The sequence below is a fragment of the Pogona vitticeps genome, chromosome 5 (assembly GCF_051106095.1).
Source record: "Pogona vitticeps strain Pit_001003342236 chromosome 5, PviZW2.1, whole genome shotgun sequence".
Classification (NCBI taxonomy): domain Eukaryota; kingdom Metazoa; phylum Chordata; class Lepidosauria; order Squamata; family Agamidae; genus Pogona; species Pogona vitticeps.
The window spans coordinates 18,398,582-18,425,230 of NC_135787.1; the positions used below are offsets into that span (position 1 = coordinate 18,398,582).

At 41.0% G+C, this 26,649-nt stretch overlaps 1 protein-coding gene across 5 annotated transcripts in view; it reads left to right on the forward strand.

The window, feature by feature from the left end:
* BMPR1B (bone morphogenetic protein receptor type 1B) overlaps nt 1-26,649 on the forward strand; it is a 276,193-nt gene that overhangs the window by 219,190 nt on the left and 30,354 nt on the right. For all 5 annotated transcript variants that reach the window (XM_073001909.2, XM_073001914.2, XM_078394599.1 and 2 more), the window contains one exon: nt 22,564-22,723. In XM_073001909.2, the coding sequence (XP_072858010.1) occupies nt 22,564-22,723 (160 nt within the window). The remainder of the gene's footprint in view (nt 1-22,563; nt 22,724-26,649) is intronic.

The window sequence follows — 26,649 nt, forward strand, 5'->3', positions numbered from 1 at the left end:
GGGGGGGGGGGGGGGAGTTTGTGCACTGCCAAGAAATAACTTAAACAGATGGCTTAGCTGGTAGAATTCATTCTTTTGTTTAAGGAAAAGCCCTATCTCCCTGGAGAAAGGCAATTTTAATGCCCCTGAGGGCAAGACTTTCATGAAGGTGAAAAGGTAAATGAAATATTAGGCTTTAGTGCTGTTGTTAGCCTTTCACATAGTTACCCAATTAATTTCATCAAATCACTGTTGATGTTTTAGTGAATGTCTGTGGAACATACACCATTTTTTTCTATTTGGCTAATCAAGAGATGTAAATATCACCCTGAAACACACCTAATCACTTATGATTTCAGGAGGTAAGGTGCCCCAGACCTTGTTATTGCTTGGATGGAAGATCACCAGGTAATATGAAGGATCTCTTGAGCAGTTAGGAAGAAATCCTGGGTTTAACCCTAGAGAGGCTCTTCCAGTCATAGTTGATAGTACTGGGCTAGATGAATGATTACTGGGCAGGTTACTATGTTTCTATGTAAACCTGAGCTGGGATGACTAAAGTAAGAAGAGATTCACTGACGTCAGAAACTAAAACCCAGACTCCATCATAGCCTCTTCTAAAATCCCTGTCTACACAACCTGGAGAGAGAATGATTCTTCAGCTCCCAAGTCTTTAACCCCATGCTTCTGTGCTCATTTGCTAGCTTAGTCTTCTGTCTCTACATACAGATAGGTCAATACCATTGATGCATCTGTTTGTGGATAGCAGTATGTGTATTGTATCACACCTCCAATTTTAAGAAGAATACCCAGGAATTACATATGTAATTTATTTCTACATTTTGAAAAGTAAAATCCTTGGAAAAATATTCTTTCTCTCTGAAATTATACAATCTGCCACCATATAGAACATTTTCTTTAGTCACCTAGTTCTCATTAATTCAGTATTTGTTTTAGGGTCTGGCCAACTGCTCAGAAAGGAAGCCATTGTTATGGAACAGTATCTTTCTTTGGACAGTGGAAGAAAATTTAAAAGCCAGAAATGGGAAGGAAAAGAAAGCATTTGAGGAAGAAAACATCCTATTAAAAATAACAATAGCATCAACCATTCCATTCAGAATCTCCAGATAGTGTTGAGTTTAATATTAATCAAGTATTTGCTGTTTAGTGAAAGATGAATGGATGAATATAATGTTTTAATACAGTATCATACTGCATATTCAGTTTGATTATGCATCATCTGAATATTCTGTGGCACATCTTTGTTCACAACTTTTTCTTTAAGGCTGGAGATTGATGAGTTACTTTTTGGGGTTGCAATTAACCAACTCCCTCAGCATGGTGATTGGCCAGTATAATTCAAAGGTTAACTAGAAAAGGCATCATAAAGCATCAAACATTCCTGCGACAAAACTGATGATCAGAGCCACAATCAGCTCCAGGTCTTGTTTTTGCTGACTATATAGAGCTTCTCCATCTTTGGTGCAGAGAATATAATCAATCTGATTTCGGTATTGCCCATCTGGTGATTTCCTTGTGTAGAGCTCTTGAGTTCTTGGAGACCATGGCCTTCTTGAACATGTCCCAACATGTTATCGGCCCCACCCACGTGGGAGGCCACACACTTGACCTGGTTTTTTCCTCCAGTTGGAGTGAGAGTGGTCCGATGGTGACTGACCTCGAGTCGGTCCTTCTGTCATGGTCGGATCACCACCTAATAAAATGTAACCTCAACATGGCCCTCCCCCCTCGCAGGGAGCAGGGACCTATTGTTATGGTCCGCCCTCGAAGACTACTGGATCCGAATGGATTCCAGGATGCCATGAGAGGAGTTCCGACTGAACTGGCTGGCGCTCCTGTCGAGGCTCTGACCGTCAGCTGGTTCGCCGCTGCGGCTAGGGCTGTAGACACGATCGCACCTAAGCGCCCTCTCTAACGCAGAGCCCGCCCGGCGCGTTGGTTTAACCAGGACCTTCGGGCGCTGAAGCGGATTAGGAGATGGCTAGAGCGCAAATAGAGAAAGGACCCGGTGGATCACAATTGGATAGCTGTTAAGGTCGCCACTAACCTTTACCTGGCTAAGGTAAAGGCTGCCAGTCGAGCATACTTCGCTAACCGGATAAGCGAAGCGTCCAACCAGCAGGCGGAATTATTCCGTATAGTGCGCGACCTATCCGTAGTTGGTCCGGGTGATGGGCCTCCCCCTAGTTTTTCACTGGACCAATTTGCAGCATTTTTAAAATCTAAAGTGGAGGCCATCCGCCGGGACCTCTCTCCTTTTTTGAATACAGTGAGTCGAGCTGAGATGTCCAGCGCTCCATCTTGCCCGGAAATTTTTGATTCCTTTCAGCCAGTCACGCCTGACACCGTGGCCAGGGCGCTTGATCGCTATCGGGCCACCACTTCCTCCTTGACCCTTGCCTGGCCTGGCTAATCAAAGCAGCCAGGCCGATAACAACGGAATGGGCCACTGTAATAATAAATGGGTCTCTCCTGGAAGGCAGATTTCCATCTGCCCTCAAGGAGACACTCATTAGGCCCATTAGGAACAAACCAAGTTTGGCGGCAGACGAGATTGGCAATTATAGGCCCGTTGCCAATGGTTCCTTCCGAAGCAAGGTGGTCGAGAGGGTGATGGCCGATCAGCTTCAGGCGCACCTGGATGAAACAGATGCCCTGGATCCATTTTAGTCGGGCTTCAGGCCGCGCCATGGTACAGAAACGGCATTGGTCGCCCTGTGCAATGACCTATTGAGGGAGGCCGACGGGAAAAGTGTCCCTGCTGGTCCTCCTCGACATCTCAGCGGCCTTTGATACCATTGACCACGGTATCCTCCTGGGGAGGCTCTCTGAGTTAGGAATTGGTGGCCTGGCATTGGCCTGGCTCCGTTCCTTCTTGGAGGACCGCCCCCAGAGAGTACAGATTGGGGAGAATGTCTCGGCCCCGTGGAGTCTCAATTGTGGGGTTCCACAGGGGTCGATTATCTCCCCAATGCTGTTTAACATCTATATGAGGTCGCTGGGTGGGGTCATCAGGGGATGTGGAGCTCGGTGTCATCAGTATGCTGATGATACTCAGCTGTACATCTCCTTTCCACCCACCACAGGAGATGCCGTTCTGTCCCTTCAGCGCTGCCTGGGGACCGTACTGCAATGGATGCAGGAGAACGGGCTGAGGCTGAACCCGGACAAGACGGAGGTACTGAGGGTGGGCGCCCCACAATCGGGGATTTGGGAAACTCCCTCACTTTTGGGGAGGTGACCCTCCCCGCCAAGGATGGGGTTTGCAGCCTGGGGATCCATCTGGACCCGGCGCTCACCATGGAATCTCAGGTGGCGTTGGTTGTCCGAACCGCCTTTTACCATCTTAGGCGGATAGCCCAGTTGCGGCCCTATCTCGAGGTGGGGGCTCTCACTACATTGGTGCATGCGCTCGTAATCTCAAAATTAGACCACTGTAATGCGCTCTACGTGGGGCTGCCTTTGAGGCTGTTGCGGAAACTACAGGTGGTGCAGAATGTGGCGGCCAGACTTCTTAGTGGTGTGAAAAGATACCAACACATTTTGCCCACGCTGGCCACATTGCATTGGCTGCCCATCCGTTTCCGCATCGACTTCAAAGTGTTGATGCTTACATATAAAGCCCTACACGGCTTAGGGCCTCGTTACTTGGCGGTACGCCTACTTCCACCAAGTTCTACCCGTGTCACTCGCGCGAGTCAGGAGGTGAGGCTGAGGAGCCTAACGCCGAGGGAGGCCCGGAAAGAAAAAACAAGAAACAGGGCCTTCTCGGCAGTGGCTCCTCGCCTCTGGAATAACCTTCCCCCTGACATTCACGCGGCTCCCTTACTGGGTACCTTTAAAAAACAACTAAAAACATTGATGTATCGGCAGGCCTTCCCGTTTATCAACTCCTGATCCCCCTTTCCTCTATTCCCTAGTTCCCATCTTGTCGTAACTTGCCTTTGTATTATGATTTTAACTGTATTGTCGTTATTTTTATTGTTGTAAGCCTCCTAGAGTAATCTTAATTGATTAGCTAGGCGGGATATCAGTAAAATAAATAAAATAATAATAATAAAATAGAGTCACCTCTTGTGTTGTTGGAAAAGAGTGTTTGTGATGACCAGCTTGTTCTCTTGACAAAACTCTATTAGCCTTTGCCCTGCTTTGGTTTGAACTCCAAGGCCAAACTTACCTGTTGTTCCTTTTATCTCTTGACTTCCTACTTTAGCATTCCAATCCCCTATAATGAGAAGAACATATTTCTTTGGTGACAGTTCTAGAAGGTGTTGTAAATCTTCATAGAATTGGTCAATTTCAGCCTCTTCAGCATCGGTGGTTGGTGCATTAACTTGGATTACTGTGATGTTGAAATGTCTGCCTTGGATTCACATTGAAATCATTCGATCATTTTTGAGATTGTATCCCTGTACAGCTTTTCCCACTCTTTTGTTGACAATGAGGGCTACTCCGTTTCTTCTACGGGATTCTTGCCCACTATAGTAGATATGATAATTGTCTGAATTGATTTCACCCATTCCCATACATTTTAGTTCACTGATGCCCAGGATGTCAATGTTTATTCTTGCCATCTTTGACCACCTCCAGCTCCCCAAGGTTCATAGATCTTACATTCCAGGTTCCTATGCAGTATTTTTCTTTGCAGCATTGGACTTTCCTTTGAAGTCCAGGCGCGTCCACAGCTGAGTGTCCTTTTGGCTTTGCCCAACCACTTCATTAGCTCTGGAGCTACTTGTACTTGTCCTCTGCTCTTCTTCAGTATCATGTTGGACAGCTTCTGACCTGAGGGGCTCATCTTCCAGTGTCATATATTTTAGCCTTTTGTTTCTGTCCATTGAGTTTTCTTGGCAAAGATACTGGAGTGGCTTGCCCATTCCTACTCTAGGTGGATTGCATTTAGTCAGAACTCTCCACTATGACCTGTCTGTCTTGGGAGTCCCTGCATGGCATAGCCCATAGCTTCTCTGAATTACTCAGGCCACTTCGCCACAACAAGGCAGCAATCTGTGAAGGGGTTTGTAAAGTTAGTTCTTCTTAATTGCTCATTCAATAAATATTTCATGTTGCAACAGGAATAGCTCACATCAATATGTCGTGCCATTTTATTCCTAGTTACTGTGAGAATTCCAGCTAAGAATAGAGAGAACAAATAAGCTTGAGGGTGGTGGCAGATGATGTCACAATGCTGCTACTTTGAAAGTTCTGGAGTTTTGACCTTGCAGGTCCTGCCTTCACTACACCATTGTCCCTTAACATTTATGCTTACTTTCAAATAACAAAGCAAGACATGGCAAACTGCAAAACATTCTGTGACAAACAGATGCCATTCATTGCTTAAGAGATCACTGCTTCTAAATACAAGCCAAATATATTTTCTGGTTTGATCCCAAGCTATAACTGCCAGGTTTTCTGCATTAGATTGGCAAGTAGAGATACTCAGAGAGAAAGCACAGTAGGAACACTGCAATCTTTAACAATCAGAAATCATATGGGAAAATTGTGTGTTTCAACTCCTGCTGTGCAAAATGTAAACAGGAGTCAGAACATTTGAACAACTGATTACAGTTGAATAAAGTGGGAGTGCTTGATTTGTATTTGAGAGAAGAGTCAATATAAAAATATATATAATTAATGAGGGAGCAGTCAATACATAATGTATACATTCTGACACTGAGCAACTATGGCCACTACCTTATCTCAGCAACTGAAAACCGTAAAAAATATATGAATGGCTTCTTCTCTTTTTCTCTTATCTGTAGACATGTGATGTGTTTTACCAAACTATCTCATGTTATTTCTCCATGACCTGGAAAATTAAAGGCAGTTTGTGTGGGGAACATAGAAAGCTAGACCTGATAAGAAGAAGTACATGTGATTTCAAGGGGAAAGAGCATGTGGCATAGGATATGAATGGCTCACAGTGTTTGTGTGTTTAGATGCTTCATGCGTACAGCCCTGGCAAATGAATTGAAAGGTAGAAAGAGAAGAAATGTAGGCAATCCTGATAGTTTCAGTGGCATATAATATATAGCCTGGTAAATAAGGTAATGTGGGAATGGCTAAAATAGGCTTTTTCTAAGTCAGAAAGAAATCTCATCTTCATCTTAATGTGAAATTGAAGGAAAATTAAATTCTCTCTCCTCCATTCCCTCTTATATGATTTGTTAATTGACCTTGTTCATATACCACTTTGTTCCTTTTTGTTTGTTATTATTGGGTTACAGAGGCACTATTAACATCTAAGTAGCATAGACTCTAATTTGGAGATGAACCTTACAGAAAACATTTTCCACTCACTTCCTCTTAGCAAAGGTGTGTGTGTGTTGGTGTAGATATGTGGAAGGTTTTCTACCTTTACCAATGCAGATTGTCCAGGTTAAGATACATCATTGGAGCCACGACCACCCCTATTATTAGGCAGAGTGAATCATAGCTGAGAGCTTGCCCCCAAGTCTTAGTGGTGCTAAAAAGCCTCCTGTGTACCCCTTAAACTGGGCTGCTATTGCTATGGTCAGGTGCCATATGCAATCCTGAAAGGGTGGCCAGCTTTGCAAAATAGGAGCAGATGCAAACAACTTTGTCATTGTTTTAGGACAGCATGGGAACGTTTCTGGATTTTTCTTCTTTCCTTTCCTTTCCTTTGGCCGGGATTACCTGAAATAGTGGCAGAGGATGACCCCTTTCGTGTTCAAAAAAATAGATGTGAGGAATATTTGAAAATTATCTTAATTCTTGACACATCGAAGCACCATGTGGAAAAAAATTATAAGTACTTACAAAGTTTTCTGCTCCTGAATTAGAGTGAAAAACCAAGGTCTTTTTTTTTTTCATTGTCAGTAACATTAAGGAGAAATATGACTTTTTATGTGCAAATAACTTGTGTTTGTATTTTGTACAAAATTAAGAGGGATTTGTGTATAAAAGAGACTTATTTGCACAAAAACCAAATCTCTTTCTATCTCTCTCTTCTTTTTTTGCAAATATGCCCCAGGATGCAAAAAAGCCTTGTAAATATGGTTAGTAGTGAGAAGTAGTGTTTTTTTTCAGGGGGGGCTGCCTAAAAATGAAATAGAGAGTTATATTGATCATTGTGTGTGCAGAAGAACTGAGCTAAAGAGAATTTAAAAGTCTGCATGTGAACAAGCACAGCAGAGATCCGCATTTCAAGCTGAACCAACTTTATACAATGCTGAAAAAGGTGGAAGAGAGATTTAAAGAGATCAGAGGTGTTTGTGAAAATTAGTCAGCATTAGTGTAATATTCCTTCAGGGAGAGTTTTATAATGCCCACCGGAATGTGTGGGTGGTGGGATCAGATTCCAGACTAACTTAATTGCTTTGAATTACTGACATAATGCACACCTGTGTGTCTTGCTACTGACCTATAAGTTCCACCATAAGACCCTGACACCTGCAATTAGAGAGAATAGGTTTTGTGTCAGTGTTTGTTTGTTTTCCGTGGATGGAATAAAAACACAGTTCAGCATACTAGCACGTTTGTAGGTTTGTGTGTGTGTGGTGTGTGTGTTTTGTTTGTTTGGGGGGGGTTTGGTTTGGTTTGTGTTTCTGTTGTTCATTTGTTTGGCTTTTGTTTTTAGTAATGTAAAAACGTTCGTTTTCTTAATAAATAACCAAATGCATGGAAACTCATAGATCCAATGGTCTGTTTAAAGAAGAGCCATATACCTTATGGTGCTGTTTTTTGTTTTGTTTTTTAACGTGATAATTGCCACATCTGAAGAAAGAAGACAAAATCATCATGACAAATTAAAGACAAACTGCTGTATTTTAATATAAGCTTTCATGAACAAGCTCACTTCCTCCAGACTTAGTGATGACTGTGTTTTCTTTGAAGTTTACTGATTTTGAAAGTTTAATATTATTCTGCCAAATTTGTGCTCAATATTTTAGATCAATATTATTCATACATTTTAAAAATTATTTTATTACTTGTCCTTAGCAGTAGTTTATCAAATGCCGTTTGTTCTTCATAAAAGCCATTGTTTTATCTTTTACATATCTTGAGTCTAATTGTAGTCTTGTCCACCAATCTAGACAGACTTTCTGCTCCTCTAGCTCCTCTCTAGTCTTTAATACCTTGTCCTTCTTAAGGAGGTCTCTATACCTCAGACGTTTTGTTGAGTCCACATCTGTGACATACTGTACTCTTGAAGGTGTGATACATAAGATTGCTAGACATCAGGCCTAAAGTCCTCCGTCTGGCAGGCAAAGATAAAAACCTTTAAAATGTCAGGCTTTTGTATATTTTATGTTATAATTTTGGATGAGAGGGGGAGAGGTGGAATGACCCCCCCACCCCCTGTGTTTCCCCACCCTCACCCGCCTGCCCTCCCCCCGTTACTTGCCACTGGTGCTGGAGTGCAACCCTTATCCCTTCCTACCGCCGTGGCAGCTGATTGGTGATCTGCCATGCCCGCTCAGCCCACGGGGAGCCCAGAAAGACAGCATGAGTGGAGCGTCACCCGCTGAGCCAGGCAGGAGCAATCAGTGCCCAAACGCATTGATGGGAAGGCGAGCGCCCGGACTGTGTATGTTCAAAGTCCCTTTTGGAGACCCCAACTCCCACACTCCCTAGCCTTGAAACTATGACCCTCAGGGGAGGGGAGTCTGCATCATTCAGTTTTGCCTGGCACCGCTTTCCCCCTGCCTGTGTCAGAGCCTTGTTTGGGCATCAATATTAGCAAGGTTGCCTCTGAGCCTGTGCAAAGTGCAAGTGTCTGGGGTGGGTTCGGGTACAAATGGCTGGTTAAATAATGTTTTTGGTATTTTGAAAAAAGCCTCCATTGAATTTATTTTTATTTTTTAACGTGACTGTTTCTTGGGTGGTTCACTAAGAGACATTTACTGGCAGCTATTGTAATAAAAATAATGTGGATATGGAAGAACTGATTGGTTCAAAATTGGGAAAGGAGTACGACAAGGCTGTATATTGTCCCCCTGCTTATTTAACTTATATGCAGAATACATCATGCAAAAGGCTGGACTGGAGGGATCCCAAGCCGGAATTAAGATTGTCGGAAGAAATATCAACAACCTCAGATATGCAGATGATACCACTCTGATGGCAGAAAGTGAAGAAGAATTAAAGAACCTCTTAATGAGGGTGAAAGAGGAGAGTGCAAAAAATGGTATGAAGCTCAACATAAAAAAACTAAGATCATGGCGACTGGTCCCATCACCTCCTGCCAAATAGAAGGAGAAGATATGCAGGCAGTGACAGATTTTACCTTCTTGGGCTCCATGATCACTGCAGATGGGCACAGCAGCCACAAAATTAAAAGACGCCTGCTTCTTGGGAGGAAAGTGATGACAAACCTTGACAGCATCTTAAAAAGTAGAGACAGCACCTTGCCGACAAAGGTCTGCATAGTCAAAGCTATGATTTTTCCTGTTGTGATGTATGGAAGTGAGAGCTGGACCATAAAGAAGGCTGACCATGGAAGAATTGATGTTTTTGAACTGTGGTGCTGGAGGAGACTATTGAGAGTCCCCTGGACTGCAAAGAGAACAAACCTATCAATTCTGAAGGAAATCAACCCTGAGTGCTCACTGGAAGGACAGATCCTGAAGTTGACACTCCAATACTTTGGCCATCTCATGAGAAGAGAAGACTTCCTGGAAAAGATACTGATGTTAGGAAAGTGTGAAGGCAGGAGGAGAAGGGGACGAGATGGTTGGACAGTGTCATCAAAGCTACCAACATGAATTTGACCCAAATCCGGGAGGCAGTGGAAGACAGGGGGGCCTGGTATGCTCTGGTCCGTGGGGTTACGAAGAGTCAGACACAACTTAACAACTGAACAACAAATTTTAATAAAATTGTATTGATTGCAGGTTTAACCTGGAACGATTCAAATGAAACATTCAATACGTCCTTCTCTGTCTCTGTCTCTCTCTCTCTCTTTTGGTCTTTCTATGTCCTCCTTTTGGTACCCATGTATCTGGCAACCCTAGTCATACTAGATCTTAATGGTGGTGGTTCTATGTACACGTAATAGTACAAACACTATGCCAGTGGCACCATATTAGAGAGCTGTCATTACCAGGTACACATATGGGAAGAAAACTATATGAGTTCCGAAAATGTCTGAGAGCCTCCAGCGGCCTTCAGCTATTCTCTTCAGTTTCTAGACTGAAACAAGTAAAAGGTTTTAAGTTTAGGAACAAGTGGTAATTTTGAAAAAAAAAGTTTGTCTCCCTAAACTATAGGGCGTGTAACTGATTAGACAAGAATGTTTCTGAAAACAAAAACATCAGCATTTATCTTACAGTGCCATGTTTGACCACATTTTCAAACAAGGCTACAGAGCATAGCAACCTTCCCTACATTTCACTGGTTCCAAACCGAGATATGTATGTCAAATTCTTATACAATCTAAATGTCCTTGGCATAGTGTTTTCCTTGAAATATGTTCTGTACTTTTACAAGTTGAATTGTATTTGTTTGTTGCAGATGTCCTAAATGAGCTGCCATGGTTGTCATTTTGATGATGATCCCGATGCTTTAGTACAGTCTATTTTGTGGTGGAGATATATTGATTAGACACAGTCCTTTGGTTTTTTTAAGTGCAAGTTTGACCACATTTTTTCCTGTTCCATCTTTATTTATGCACAGCTTATTTCTTGCAGTCAGTTAAATTGGGCAGCTTCTCCTGTTTATTCTAAAAATGCAGATTAGCTTTCAGAGCACTGTTTGTAGTTTAATAGTTCCTGAGACAAGAGTCAACACATTATTTTCTAAACTCTACTAGTCATATAACTGTTGGCTTACAGTTCATAGCAAGTCAGGAGACAGTGAACTTTGCACAGAGAATGAGGTCTCCATACAGTATGTGAATAGTTTGGATATGGTGGCGCCTGTTGGTCAAGGCTTTCACTACTTTGCTGCATTAATTGGGAGCAGAACTGAGGTCCTGATTCACCTCTAACTTACTGTCACTGAACCATTTAGCTTATGAAAATGAAGCAAAGGCAGAATACAAACTGCCATTGCTAAAGCAGTTGAGAAGGGCGGGGGGGGGGTCAGTATTAATTCGCTACCTCATATTCTCCGAGGCACTGACACTCCTTTTCTACCAGTGTGTGTCACCTCACAAATTACCTTGAAATCCCTGCACTAAATTTGGTGTTGTTCAAGCGTGCAGACATGATTGCCATGTCTTGGATATCCCTTTTACCAACAGGCAAACAGAGGGTGCTGCTATAACTTTTCCTCAGCTGAAGGCTGACATAACACTGACCTTGTGGAAAAAGTGAGAATGCTTATGGTGATAGCTGACACTATATAAACCGTTTGTCTCAGCACTAACCAGTGGTGTACTTATAATTGTTATCTCTGGAAAAAGAAATACACAGGGTTTGTAAACTAAGAAGATTATTTTCAAAAACCACACAAAGGAATAAAAATGTTCAGTTGACAGGTGAAAACAGAATATAGGAACCAAGTTGAAACTATCAGTATACTTGTATAATTAAGCCTTTACTTTTCTTCATAATGTCAAACACTTCCTTGTACACAGAGAGATAGACGGATGCTTGCTTTTATACAATTAACCACAAAACGACACCTTATTCAGAACCTATTCACAAACAGACAATGTTCATTCTAACTCACAGCTCTGTCTGACAGCACCGGTCCACAGTTCTTAAGTTACCGCCTCTCTCACACATACATCCTTATATTGGAAACAGAACTTGTCCAGCCAGAAACCATATACCTTAAATAAATCAGCTCACAGCTTCATTTATAAGCATTCTTTCATTCTTTTAAACTCTCTTAACTGTGACTCCTGGCACACATCACATATACACCTGTCAATCAACCGCAGTTTATAAATTTGCATTGGCTTGCATGAGAAGTGGCTGAGGTTGATTGACAGCTGTTGTTGTTGTTGTTGATAGGTTACCTTTCTCCCAATAAGGGGACTCAGAACAGCTCTCACTATTAAAAAGAATAGAATTAAAAGCACCGTGAGGAATCCATTAAGAACAATTAAAAACTGATTAAGATACATTGAATAATTGAAACAGATAAAATATTAAAAACTATCTTAAGTAAAAATGGCATTTAGGGGGACTCAGTTATGAATAATCAATAAAATCACCTCTTTTGTGTCCCTGTCAACTGCGCTTGTGCTGGCAATAGGACTGAGAGAAGGGCATCCTTTGATGATCTTAAGCATATAGAGGGATCATATGGGAAGATGTGGTCATTCAGGTAGCCCGAATCCAAGCTGTATAAGGGCTTTACAGGTAATGCACTTTGATTTGGGCCTGGAAACAGACTGGTAGGCAGTGCAGTTGTAGCAAGAGCACTATATGCTCCCTATCACTGGACCCAGTCATCAGTCTGACCTGCTGCATTTTGAACCAGCTGATGTTTCTGACCTGTCTTCAGATGCAACCCCACATGGGGCATGTTATATTAATCCAAGTGGGATGTTACTAAGGCAGGTGCCACTGTTGCTCAGTCATAAAACAATTCAATGATGTGGGTTTGATGATTTAATTTATGGACATGCCTTAATTTTTCTGGGTACATTCAAATACTATGCTCATTTTTACCAAAGATAACAATAGCAAGGAATAAGAAAGTAGATCATGTAGAGTGGTACGCCATTTAGCTACTGCAGGTGGTTTCCAAGATTTTGATGGTTTAATCTGGGGTCTGGAAGATATTTTCTCTCTGATCTCATTGCCCACATTTTAGACACATTTTTATTTGATAACTTATGAAAAGTGCAGCTTCGCTTGCCATGTGTGACATTTTCCACTTGGCCTCTGCTTGTTTCACCAAAGAAGGAGCTCACATTACCTATCCCACCACGTCCTTTACCACGCTGCCACCAGTTGATCTCTTTACCAACTATGTTTCCCCCCATTGCACGATCTCCACATCTCTACTGTGCCTTTTGTGCCTATAAACCCATGGCCTCTCTGTTATACCCCATGTGTCTGTGGAAAAGGAGTGTAATCTGCAGAAGTTCACTCTGAAAGAAATCTGTTCATGTGTAAGAAGCTACGCCTCTTTTGTAGTTATTTTTGTCGGTCATTATTAGGAAAAGCATTTCAAGGATGGTGTGCAGAGAATGCTAGAAGTGGCTTCTTTGAAGTTGTCAACTACCTTAACATCAGAGAGGATAACACCTGGAAAAGGACCTCTGATGATAAATGTGGTTATTCTGTCACTCATAGTACTTTTAATTAGAGTTGGGCATGAACTGATGGTTCAACGGTTCATGCCGGTTTCGCCACTGGTGGAACAGATGTTCTGCCCCCCTCTGGCAGATGTCCATTTGGTGCATTGCTCTGGCTTCCTTGCCTCACCTCCTGTAGGCACTGACTTTGAGTGGGTGGCTGCTGAAGGGGGCGGAGTCAGCCAAATTTGGTATTTGTAGGTGTCTGTCCACCAGATGGGACTTCCAAAATGCAGAATTTTGGGATTTGTAGTCCACAACAAAGAAAGAAAGATTGACACATCCCAGCTTTCTGCTTTCTAGTAATGATGGGGAATCAAAGGCAGCAGGACGTCTAATAGAACTAATGGAAGAGTTGTCTTGCTCCTTTGCTCTGCTCTTGTTTGATGAAATGGCTCCGGCAATCTGTGGGAACAGATTCAGGCAAATTGTGACCCACCTGAACAGTGTGAATTCCTTCACTTCATGACAGGGAATCTCTCACCATTTGGAGAACACATGTGCAATTCCTGGACCTTTGTTCTTCCAACCACCACTTATTTTTCTCAGATGTTATATTTTGCATTTTTGTCTCTCTGATGTCCATTTTTAGTATCTGGCTTCCATACTTCCTAAAAATGCTATGAGATGCAATGAACCTTCTGTTCTGTAGAAATTCTGTGAATCTTTCATGAATTAAGTTCATATATCACAAATCCTTTGGGTTTCCTGAATTAAATTGAGCTATTCTGTATGTCCTGTTTGGATATAAAAGACAGAGAAGGCTCTCCCTGGTTTCAATACCTAATGGTGGTGCTGAAGGAGACTCTTGAGAGTCCCCTGGACCGCAAGGAGATCAAACCTATCCATTCTGAAGGAAATCAACCCTGAATGCTCCCTGGAAGGACAGATCCTGAAGCTGAGGCTCCAATACTTTGGCCATCTCATGAGAAGAGAAGATGCCTTGGAAAAGACGCTGATGTTGGGAAAGTGTGAAGGCAAGAGGAGAAGGGGGATGACAGAGGACGAGATGGATGGACAGTGTCCTCGAAGCTACCAACATGAATTTGACCAAACTCCGGGAGGCAGTGGAAGACAGGAGGGCCTGGCGTGCTCTGGTCCGTGCAGTCACGAAGAGTTGGACACAACTTAACGACTAAACAAACAACAATGGTGGCTATATTAACAAATAAATGATGGGTACTGTGGCTTTTACTGTGACTCTGTGTGTGTCTGTGTGTGTTCTGTGCTTTCAAATTGGAAACGGTCACTTGTGAGAACAAAGCCAACCCTACTTGCCTCCAGATATGGAATTATTTTATTTTATTTCTGTGCTGCTTTTCTCCCAATTAATGTCACCTTAGATTATCGTAAGAATAGTCATGGGGAAAAGGGACAGTCTGGCCTCCTGGGTATGAGATTGGAAAGTGGTTGAATTAAATCCATTACAGTATTGGTAATTGGAATCATATCAATGCAATATTGGAACACAAATCATAATCAAACTGTACCTCCTTTTTTTTCCTGGTCCCCTTATTTAATATCTCTTTGCCACACACAGTATTAGCACATACCGTGGGGTGTTGTACTTACACTATATAACATGATTATCTACTTTCAGTTAATAGTCCCAGCTAGACCCATTCATTCAATGTGTTAACTCTGCTTGTGACTAATCAATGAGATATATTTAGTCCAGTATTTCAGCAACATACACTGGCACGAAATTTGACTGTGTGTGCTGGCATAAAAGATCTGTGGACATTAAGGCCATAGTAGGCATTTCACACATAGATTTTATGGGCCACTTTTAGCCCATCAGGATATGAAAATAAATTCTGAAGGAGCAGTAAATCAATCTTTCTAATGCCCTACTTCCTTTTTTTCTTTCACCTTTCTGCCATGACATGCTCTATATCCCTCACGTAGCTCTGTGACAGGTTGGGCTATTTTCCGCTTGCCAGCTTTGCAATCAAAGAGTGCTCTGAGGGTCCTGTTGGGGGACAGCTGAGCTGCATTAAGCAACCATAGCCTCAGCTGCATTTCTTAACTGCTGAATAACAGATCACAGGTGCAGGATTAACCCAACATACAGTGCTCTGTTTTGTTAATGGAAACCCCTTAGCAGCAATAGTTTAGTGCTTTGTCACATGATTCTCATGGGGGGGCTCAGTTTGGCAAGGTTATAACAAGTCTAAGGAAATTGAATGTAAGTAGAAGAGGTCAGCGCTTTAAAAAGAATCTTAAGAAAATACTTTAGGGAAAGGAAGATGATGCAGAATGAGGTTGAGTTTATCCTCTTTGTAGTGTAGGGAAACTTCAGTAGCTTTTTACAAAAGGTCAGGCATGGAGACACATGACTGGAGAATGCTGTTTAATCGAAGTAGACTTTTTCTGTATTGCTAGCTACCCCTGGAAGTAAAATGACATGACTGTGCACATTGTCTTCCCTTTTCACGTTTCTTGAGGATTTATGTTGTGTTCAGTAAAAGGTGTGCAGATGAAATAGGTGTTCTTCATGCTGTCGTTCTGAACTGCTTCATAATTGTAATTACACAGCATTCCTGGTTTGGTGTAGGGGAAATTTTGTGTGACTGTAAAAAAAAAAACGGACATGTCCAGTGATGTCATTCTACTATCACAAGCTGTTTCTTAAAAAAATGTTGCTAAATGTGAAAGCCAAAAAAAAAAAAAAGAACTAGGAATAAAAGCACAAGTCTTGTACAACTCATGGAAACTGAGTTTTCATTGTCATGCATGTGTTAAGTCTGATATTCTTATTCTAGGAGGTGTTGTGCAACCTAACCTGAACAGGTTGTGCAACTAGTGGATGAAATCCTGTTCCAGGGCTCCACGTGCACAATACAAAACTGCAAAACTGGTTCAAAAAGAAAATAGTGGCACAATAGAAGTGCTATTAGTGGTCATTGTGGTGGGAACCACATAATCGATTGTGCACTCAAATTGTGCAGTACTCATTGCCTGGGCATAATAGCTGTCAAACCTATGCAGGCATAACTTTGTATTATGTGAAGAAAAGCAGAATTTCAGCCAATATGACTTCATTTAGCTTGGTAGTGCTTTACGCTAGTTGTGCATGCTGTTCTGCCAGGATGTATGTGTTTGCTAGGGAAATGATGCCAGAGTTTACAATGTTTCTGCTAATCTAACACCGGTTCTTGCATCTGTAGTTATAACAGGTAGTACTAGTGGTGATCTGCAGTTTTAATTCAGTGTTTTCTCAGTAGAAGGTGTGCTGTAAAGAAGTAAGATACAGTATTGTAGATTGGAGTGGTTTCTAGCTGCATCAGAAAGAATTCTTCCAGATGAAGCACTTTGATCGACATCTAATTCATATACATATAGAACTTAATGGCACATTGAGACACCCTTTTCCGTCAAGGATAAGAGCATTTGTGATCATGTGTTGCACTCCGAATGCCTGAACAGGCATTGTGAATCAGCTTAAGTAGGTAGGCTTTTGATAAATGCATAAATTTGATGTGTCATTTTGCACATCAGGCTTTAGATCAATAGCACCATCGTCCTGTAGAGTGATTTCACAACTGGGTTTTTTTGAAAATTCTGTCCTTTAACGCGCCAGATGCATTGATGCTTTGCCTACCAAACACTCCAGAACAAGTGGATAGTTGATACAACATTTTTGTTTTTAATAACCAAAGACACAATTCCACCACCTGCCCCTCACCTCGCAATGTTTTGGCCAGCTGCCAAAACAGCAGATGAATTTCCCTGTACTCATGTCAGAGGATTCATAACCGAAAGTGCTACAACTACTGCTCAGTTTAACAGCTGTCCTGCATTTGTGAAAAACAGAAATGTGTGTGCACTGTTGGAAGGAATCTCATAAATTACATAGCAATGCTGGCTTATAGTTATTGCTTTTTCTTGAATCGTTCTAATTGTGGTTTGCCTGGGACTCACCATCCCCGCAACTGAAATGGGCTCTTGAGTCAAGCCGGCACTCGTATCTACTGTCCTGTGAGTATGCCAGTTCCCCTTCTCCTCCTTCCATATTTTTAATTGACATTTATATTTCATCTTGGCACAGACCAACAGTACATATGGGAAAGCTGGAATTATGTTAAAGGAGCCTATCAAAATAAATCCAGCAATTTTGTAATAGTAAAATGACAGCATAGTGGGGATATACCTGTGAAGATACTCAGTCATCCACGTGAGGTTATCTGGAAGTTGAGTCTGATGACCCCCAGTTTGTATCGCAACAGGTGATGAGAGTCAAACCGCAGGTATAGATCAGTGTGTGTAGGCATTCTGTAGATTTCTATTCCTAAACTGCCATTGGATCCTATGATGACTGCTCAGTCCAGGAAAGCCACCTGGTTGTCTTTGGTGTCTTCCCCAGTGAACTCGATATTTGGGTTCACTGCGTTAATGTGGTCTGTAAATGCCTGTACTTCCTGAAACTTGATCTTCATCCAGGTGTTGTCCACATGCCTGAACCAATGGGTGAAACCAACATGGAGGATATATCAGGGAGTCTCCTACCAACTCTCCTCAGACTGAAGAAGCTGCTTGGATAGGTAGCTAAATGTTTCAACCTAATAAGAAATAAGTCCAGTTGCCATGACTCAACTTCCACATAGTAGGGATGCGGTAACTTCTTTAATCACCTTGGAACATACAGTAGGACTGTGGTATCCATGTGGGATTGGTTTCAAGCCCCTCCATGGATGCCAAAGAACATGGATGTATTGAAAGATGTACACTGCATGGTCTCTGCCTCATGGCCGGTTCTGATAAATACACTTTGGAAATACATATAAATATATATATTGGTGGTGGGGGTGTTATTTAGTAGTTTCAGGCAACAGATAAGTGAATCAGCAAATACTGATCCTGCAGATGGAGGGCTGGTGGCCCTTGATGTATCTTGAGGGTATCTCTTAACTTTGTTAAAGAGTTCATGAGTGGGTTGCAAAGTTGTGCTATGGATCTTTTTCACTCCTTCTTCACTTTCCCTGGCATCTCAGAAGTTGAATTCCCTCTGCTTTTCCATCACCAGCCTAAATCAGAAATATTGCATCAGTATAACCGTAAACACTGTTAAGCAAGATTTCCCATTAATCTGGATGAAAACCAAGTATTCAAGGAATCATCAGTACTATACATACACCATCCAGTTGATAGTTTTCTGCGTTGTGCATATGTCATCTTTGAATTGGCTTTATAAAAAGTGAAATAATTTGAATTCCATCTGTGTTCAGCTTTGCAGCTCAATTTTGCTTCCTACATATATTTGTGTTTACTTACCATCTGTACATGGTTACTCATATGCAGTGTTGTATTCATTTTATTGCTGTGATGATAGTGGTGTAGATTATGATGGTGATATTTTAATGATTTTTATTTTAATTATCTTTTAATTTTATTTACAACTTGCATTTCTCCCATTGAAGGACTGAAGTTAAAAGAATTAATAGAGATAGTCCCAAACTTTACTGTTCAGTTTTTTTAAAACTTATTTTATTCTTTTTTAATGCTTCTAAGGGTGTGACTAGAATTTGCTGCAATTTGATTCGCAATCTGTTTGAAGTCACAGTCAGTTCTCACACAGGGGCTGTGGATTGATTTGAGAGTTCACTGTTCATACTGGATGTGATGCAATTTGCATTCCAGCCCACAGCCCTCCTTCTTCCTTCCTTCTTCTGGTCCCACCTCTGCCAATCCTTTTACAGGGTGGAAATATAGTTAATAATAATATTGATGACCGAGTGATAAAGTGATTGGATGATCTAGCACTTAATTTCTTTTTTAAAAAAAATCAGAGAATTGGAGGAGAAGAAAGAATGCAGGGGGTTTTCCCCTAGTCCTGAATATCATTCCTCAACTGCTTATGTCATTGAAATACCACCTACAAATACTCCCCCATCTTTATAAGAACGTATCACAAACACATAAGAAAAAGCTTATTTGAATCGTTACAGCTTGAAAAAGAAGAAGAAGAAAAGCTGCTTTGGGAGCTTAAAGGGCTGGGCTGAATCAAATCAGCCTTTGCAACATGTGGTCAGTTAAAAATACTTCAAATTCACTTGTTTTGTAAGTGAAGCAAATATTGCAATGTTTGACCATGTAGTTTCAGCTTAAGCTGTGTTCAGCACAATTTCTTAGTAAAGAGGTGGGATAAATAGCAATAAATGAATTAATACACTAATAATAGCAATAACAATTTTGTTTTAAAGGAAAAACAGAGCCGTGTAATCCTTTATTTTTAACTATAGCTTTACTGGCGTTCCATTTTACATTTTAAGACTATTTTACACCTTCATCTTAATTCAGGTATTTCACTCTAAATAACCACCTTGCATAAGATCTTCTCAAGTTTCATCATCCTGTAGACTGTGGAGGGTTAGGTAGGTCAGTATGTGAACATTTCCAATAAAAACTTATCAGCAAAAGTTCGCTTTCACTGTGCTTCTCTAAATTACAGTAGACTGGGGCTGTGATTTGAGAGAGATTATTTATTGTTGCTTCCTTTTAGTGCTGTAGTTCTCTTGCTGATTGGTTGCCAAAATATGCTGTGAAAGTTCTTTTATCTGATGCCTGCAAAACATAGGAAGTTTAGAAAGTTAATATTTCCTTTCCCCATAAAAATAATCATTTTTAGGATGTAATTTAGCTTGTTCAGTTGCAGTCAGTTTTGTTGCTTGTTCTCATGCACATGCAGCACTACCATGGGGTATTTCCTGGTGTTGTTTTGTAAAAGGAAGTGTTTGGGGACTGTAATGAAATGTTTGGCATACGAGTATAATTAGATGCAGCGACGTAAGGGAACCAAAGTTAAGTACTCTAAATTCCATTCATTTAAATGGGAGATGTATTCACTTTCCCATTAAAGCTGTCCTGTTTAAATGCATAGGACTCCACTAGCTGGATTTTGTCCCTTTTTTTATTTTGTGTGTGTGTGAGAGAGGGGGTGGGTGGGAGACTGGTCGAATAGGGGAGAGAGAAACAGATTTTGTTTACTGCGTTAGCTACAGGATATGAAGAAAACTTAGTTACCTGTATGAAGGTGCTGTAGAATACAGGGATATTTTTTTTTAGAAAAATTGTTAATGTTAATATTTGTGTTTAATTTGGTTGTTCCATAAGCCAGATGGTTGAAAACTCTGCCTAGAACATTTTTGAAAATTCATCCTCTGTCTTTGAATAACAATGTTATTCAACTGCAATTCCAGTTCTGTACCAGTTTACTGAATGAGGGGACTTAGTTTTCAAAGGCACTGTTCCACTGACCCAGAAAATGAACATCTCCTGATGTTAGGTTGCCTTGTGTTGGCTGGATTTTAAAATATTCTAATCCAAAAACAATCCATTCACGAGGGTGTGGGGAAAGAAATACGATGGAAAGAGAGAAAGAGATTGGTTTTATAAATACTATGAAAAGATGCAAAACACTTAGAGCCTGAAAATAGTTTCTCCATGTTGGCAGAGATTTCATAGACTTGATATCTAACGTTAGTTATGTTTTCATTTTTTTAAATTGTTAAAAATGTGACATTTTATAGCTTCTCTTCCCAAAGAAGCCAAACAACTTGCGCACCTGTTACACTGCCTTGCATGATTATACAGTACTGGGCAAAAAAGGTTCCTGGCAAAGAGCTGAACCACATGTTCAGAGATACCATGTGCTACAGCTCTTTCTTTGTGCAGATTGCATATGAAGTACGGAGAGCAGCCAACTTAAACATATGAATGGTCTCCCACCGTGGCCCATGCTAATTTTTCCCCATAGGATATTTTGAAATAGAGAACTTTCTGACATGCAATCCACAACCTGCATCCAGGGAGAGGACTGCACCACGAGTTACCTCTGAATGTCTGGTTCAACATACAGCGTTGTATTACCTTTCTGTTTCTTGCTATCAGTGCAGTAAGAGAAACAGTGTTGATGGAGGATTTGGTTTCCCCACTGAAGTGTCTTCTGGGGCGGCTCTCTTCTTTGTGGGAACACAGGGAGGTGTACTCTGACCTGTGTCTCCTGGCATATCATTCATTAAACTTCGGACACTTTTATATAAAACTGTGGTCATAATCTCAAATGGGATTGCTGCCCTCTGTGGTCATAATCTCAAATTGGATTACTGTCCAAATTGGATTTTAAATGTTTTTTTAGTTTTGGTTTTATTTATTATTTTAATATGATATTTGTTTAATTCTTTTTAAAATATTTGTATATTTAATGTTTTTAGCTTTTAAACATTGTCCTTTTAATGTTGCAAGCCGCCTTGGGTGCTTTTAGGAAGAAAGGTGGGATAAAAATATTTTACATACATACATACATACATACATACATACATACATACAGACATACAGACAGACAGACAGACAGACAGACAGACAGACAGACAGACAGACAGACAGACAGTGGTGCCTCGCTTGACGAGGATAATCCGTTCCAGCAAAATCACTGTAGAACGAAATCCTCATCAAGTGAAAATAAAAAACCCATTGAAATGTTTTGAAAAACGGTTCAATGCGTTCCAATGGGCTAAATACCTAATTGTCCAGGGAAGATCCTCCATAGGGCGGCCATTTTCCAGTGCCTGTAAAGCGAAAAATGCCTCCTAAAAACAGCGGGGAGCCATTTTGCACAGTGGGCGGCCATTTTGAAACCCAACAATCAGCTGTTTTCAGATCATCGTAATGCAAAGAATTGGTTCCTGAAGCAGGGAACCAATCATCGTAAAGCGATTTTTGGCCATTGAAACATCATTTTGTGATCACAAAAGTGATTGCAAAAACCTCACCGTCAAGCAGATTCGTCGTTTAACGAGGTAATTGTTAAGCGAGGAACCACTGTACGTACATACGTACATACGTACATACGTACATACGTACGTACATTTATTATGGTGATGATATTTCTCATATACAGAGAGAAGACCCTCAGTAGAAATCTTTTATCAATCCTTCTCAGGATTAGGGGTATTGTAAATCATATTGCATAGTGTAGAAAATTTATTAACAAATGTCATTAGCCAATTTATGAAAGCCTAGATTTAAAGCATGTTGTCAATAAGTTCAGAAGCGTTACTAGCTTCCGAAACGTTTGATGAGCTTGTCTGCCAGAAGAGTGTGTCTGTTTTATATAACTTTCCTGTTTTGTTAATATGTTATGGCAGACTGATATAAATAAATAAAATGTTTTCCAGGTTACAAATGCATCTCTGCTTGTTCAGCTCTAGGTGATTCTTACTCATGATAATAGGCTACAAATAGCTATTGATAAATTTGGTTTAAGGTTCTTTTAAAATATAAATACATTTTTTCGTATCTCTGCCTAATAACTTCCTCATTATTTTATTCCATTTTCTTTGCAGCAAACTTCCTAGACAGCAGGCCTTTGAGAAGTTCTGGAAAAGTCAACATGGAACCCAGGAAGGGTGATAGTGGGAGCACAGCAGTTGCTCCTACTGAGAAGAAGCTGTGGTGTCACTGTCATCATTACTGTCCTGAAAATGCAAAAAACAACACCTGCAGGTTGGTTGGGGGGGAGATAATTCTTTATAGAATAAACAGTTAGCACTGATTGTTCTGTTTCAAAACATAATGGCCATTGAAGCTTACCTGGCTTGGATGACTTTTAAGGACATAGTCATGCACACTAGTAGTCATGATAGTGAAACAAAGCTGCAAATATCTCTAATATGTCTGTATCAGAGGTATTCCTAGATACCGGTTGCTATTGAGCAAGCAGTAGGAAAGGATTAGTGCCTTTATGTCCTACTTCAAAGTTCCCCCATAATACCTGGCTTGGTCACTGTTGGAAACAGGATGGTTTCTGTAGACCAGTGGTGGGAAAACAAGTAGGTTGAAATCCAGTAGTAATTTACAGCTAGAGGAAGTCCATTGAATCTTTTGGAATATGTCATGTCAACTCTTGTCTAGCTAATCACCCTTTTACATTTCTTTAGTTTTAAGTAGCGGAAATTTGAAAAAAAATTGCAGTGGATCTTTTGGAGGCTGTTGTCTTGATTAGTCTAAGTCAGTGGTACCCAACCTTGGGTGCCCAGATGTTCTTGGGCTACAACTCCCAAAATTCTGGTCAGCACAGCTAGTGGTGAAGGCTTCTGAGAGTTTTAGTACAAGAACATCTGGGAACCCAAGGGTGGAACCTAGTGATCTAAGTACATGTGTTTTCACTTCCAAACATTTTGCCTTTTTAATTTGAGTAGTCTAACTCAATCTTTTTGGCCTTTCTTGTTAGTCTGTCTTTGGAAGTATGTGTGTTAATATCTTTCAATCATCTTTCATAATTGTCTAATCTAATCACAACTTTCCATTCCCTTTATATTTATTGCTTATTTGGTTGCGTCTGTTGATCTCTGTATTGATTTAGTAATACTTTCATTAGATACTAGTGGCTTTTCCTTATCCCCTACATTCCTTTCTGTACATTTTGAACTTTTGGATTATATTTGGTTTTGATTTCAGTTTGCATTGCTTAGTGTGTTTATAGTGTCTGTGCAGTGTAAGACCTAGTGCACTAGCGCTGCTACGTTAATTGTCGACACCACCATCATATAAAAAAGCATTACCCTTGACAATTTGTCCAGTCGTGTCTGACTCTAGGCAGTGGTGCTCATCTCCATTTCCAACCCATAGAGCTAGTGTTTTGTCCACAGACAATCCTCTGTGGTCGTGTGCCCAGCGTGACTAGACACGGAATGCAGTTTACTTTCCCACCGAGGTGGTACCTATTTATCTACTTGCATTTTTGCATTTTGCATGCTTTTGAACACTAGGTTGGCAGGAATTGGGACAAGCGACGGGGCTCACTCCATTGCATGGATTCGATCTTACGACTGCAGGTCTTCTGACCTTGCAGCACAGAGGCTTCAGCAGTTTAACCCGCGGCACCACCACGTCCCTATTAGCAAACTTTAAGCAGATTGAAGCGAATGCTAAAAATGGATAGCACAAATGACCCCATCTCTATGAAACCTATCAGGACTCATCAACTCTGAAGCTCTGAAGATCCCCCTCCAAATTCTGGATATTGTTTCAGCTGAAAGCCATGTTCATTTTTCAGATCTCATATTACTATTGGGGGGAGGCTGTATGTGTATTGTTGCTTCCAGAATCCTTAGCATTCACCAATCTTCACATTATATAAGGCAGTAACTTTTATTTCTTTTGTGATGTATCATCCTGAATGTGGGGATAGGTTGAAGGCTGCAGAGTTAACTATTGTCCACCTGGAGATATTTCCTTGATTACATCATTTCCCTGGCTGGCTGATTGTTCAACAAAGTGGCACACTAGTAATTTGCCCCCCCCCTTGAATTTCAGAAGGGGGGCAAATTTAAGCTAGCACTTTGAATTTCAGAAGTGAGGTGATGCAATTTGTTTCACCTGTGTATTTTAGGAACAATATAAATCACATGGGCTCTGGCAGCATTTCAAGGCCATGGGGTTGGGTTTCCTTGTTATCTCGCATCACCACAAAGGATATGTAAATACTGTCTGGATATTTGAAGGAGGCAGTGGCCAAGGTCACAGGTGTTTGGAGGACTGATTGATGAACAAGGACCTTTCTTCACAAGAGGTGAAAGCTTCTGAAAGAGTCCCCAAAACCTGGGCTTGTAAAGGTTATGTTAGCCCTCGGCCTTTTGAAACCTTAACTTGTCTCTGTGAATAAACTGTGCACCTGGGAAGTTCCAAATATACGTCTTATTTGCTAGACCTTTATGGGTGACTCTCGTAAAAAGGCTTTGATGCTGTCAAAGACACACAATAAATCCTTTTAAAAGTATGTAGGTAGGTACAACTCAGTCATGGCATTGCTTATTTTATAGAGTAGTCCATTAAATAAATATACATTCACTCCATGTTTGAACAAGTATGCCTTCATAGCTGTCTCAGTTTTTTCTTTAAAAATATTTTTTTTGTTATGTTCAAAACTGAATGTTGAGGTGTATGAAAGAGGGAAGAAAAACAATACCAGTCAACCTATTCCTGATCCTAGGTTGAATTTGGAAGATACAGTAGAGAGTAAAGTGTAGAGCAGTAGTTCCCAACCTTGGGTTCCCAGATGCTCTTGTACTAAAACTCTCAGAAGCCTTCACCACTAGCTGTGCTGCCCAGGATTCCTGGGAGTTGTAGTCCAAGAACATCTGGGGCCCCAAGGTTGGGAACCACTGGCTTAGTGGTTAGAATGTTAGGCCAGGACTCGAGAAGTCTGGGTTCAAATCCTCGCTGGGTGGTAAAATTCATTGGATGACTTTGGGCTACTTACATTGTCTCAGTCTGACTTCCCTCATCGGGTTGTTGTCAGGATAATTTGAGGGAGAGGAACGTCACACACGCCTTCTCGAACTCCCTGGAGAAAACTCAGAATATAAAAGTAATAAATTTAAAACACACACACACAAATTGAAGGGCATCACCATCCTGCTCTTCCACTTGTTTATTATATACACATGAATGTGTGATGAGGACAAGTGTGCTGTAAGGAGGATAGGCCTCTTGAACATCTGGAAGACAAAGATCATTCTTGAATAACATCAAGTTAAAGTGCTGTGATTGATACAGTGGTGCCCCACATGATGACGATAATGTGTTCCGTTAAAATCGCTGTACAGCGAAATCGTCGTCATGCGAAAATAAAAGCCCCATTGGAATGCATTGAAAACCGGTTAATGCATTCCAATGGGGGAAATACCTGCTCGTCCAATGAAGATCCTCCATAGGGCAGCCATTTTGCGATCCCTGTCATGCGCACGTAGATCCGGAAAACAGCGGGGAGCCATTTTGCGAACCGCCGATCGGCTGTTTTAAATCGTCGTCCAGTGAAAAAACGGTTCCTGAAGTAGGGACTGAATTGATGTAAAGTGAAAAAAACCCATAGGAACCATCATTTTGCAATCGCTATAGCTATAGCGATCACAAAAAAGGTATTGTCAAGCGATTTCGTTGTTTAACGGGGTAAGCATCTAGCGGGGCACCACTGTATACGAAATAAGGGCCAGCTTCCAACTCAGGACATCTGCTTAAACAGCTACAAAGCTGCTGGTCCCCATCCCTCCATTTTGACATTTCATAAAGGTTCCTGTTAAAATCATCTTCTTAGAGTAGGTAATCTTTAATTATAACAGCACCTTCTACTTCAAGGCCTGTCAGCATTTCCCTTACAAACTACATTTTTCTTTCATATGTTTTCTTTGGCTTTAAAAATCCATTCTTGGCAGGGAAACATGACACACCAAACCTCTGCTTTCTTAATTACTCCATCCAGAAGTTGTTCTGTGTAAGAAAATGATGCAAAATGAGTTGAGGTTTAAGTATATGTTTAGCTTTTTCTTAAAAAACAATACAGAACAAAACACCAAAGTTAAAATTGTTGGCATGTGGAATTATTTAAAGATTAGGCATGTTTCAGTTCAGATATAACCACCTCTGTCCAA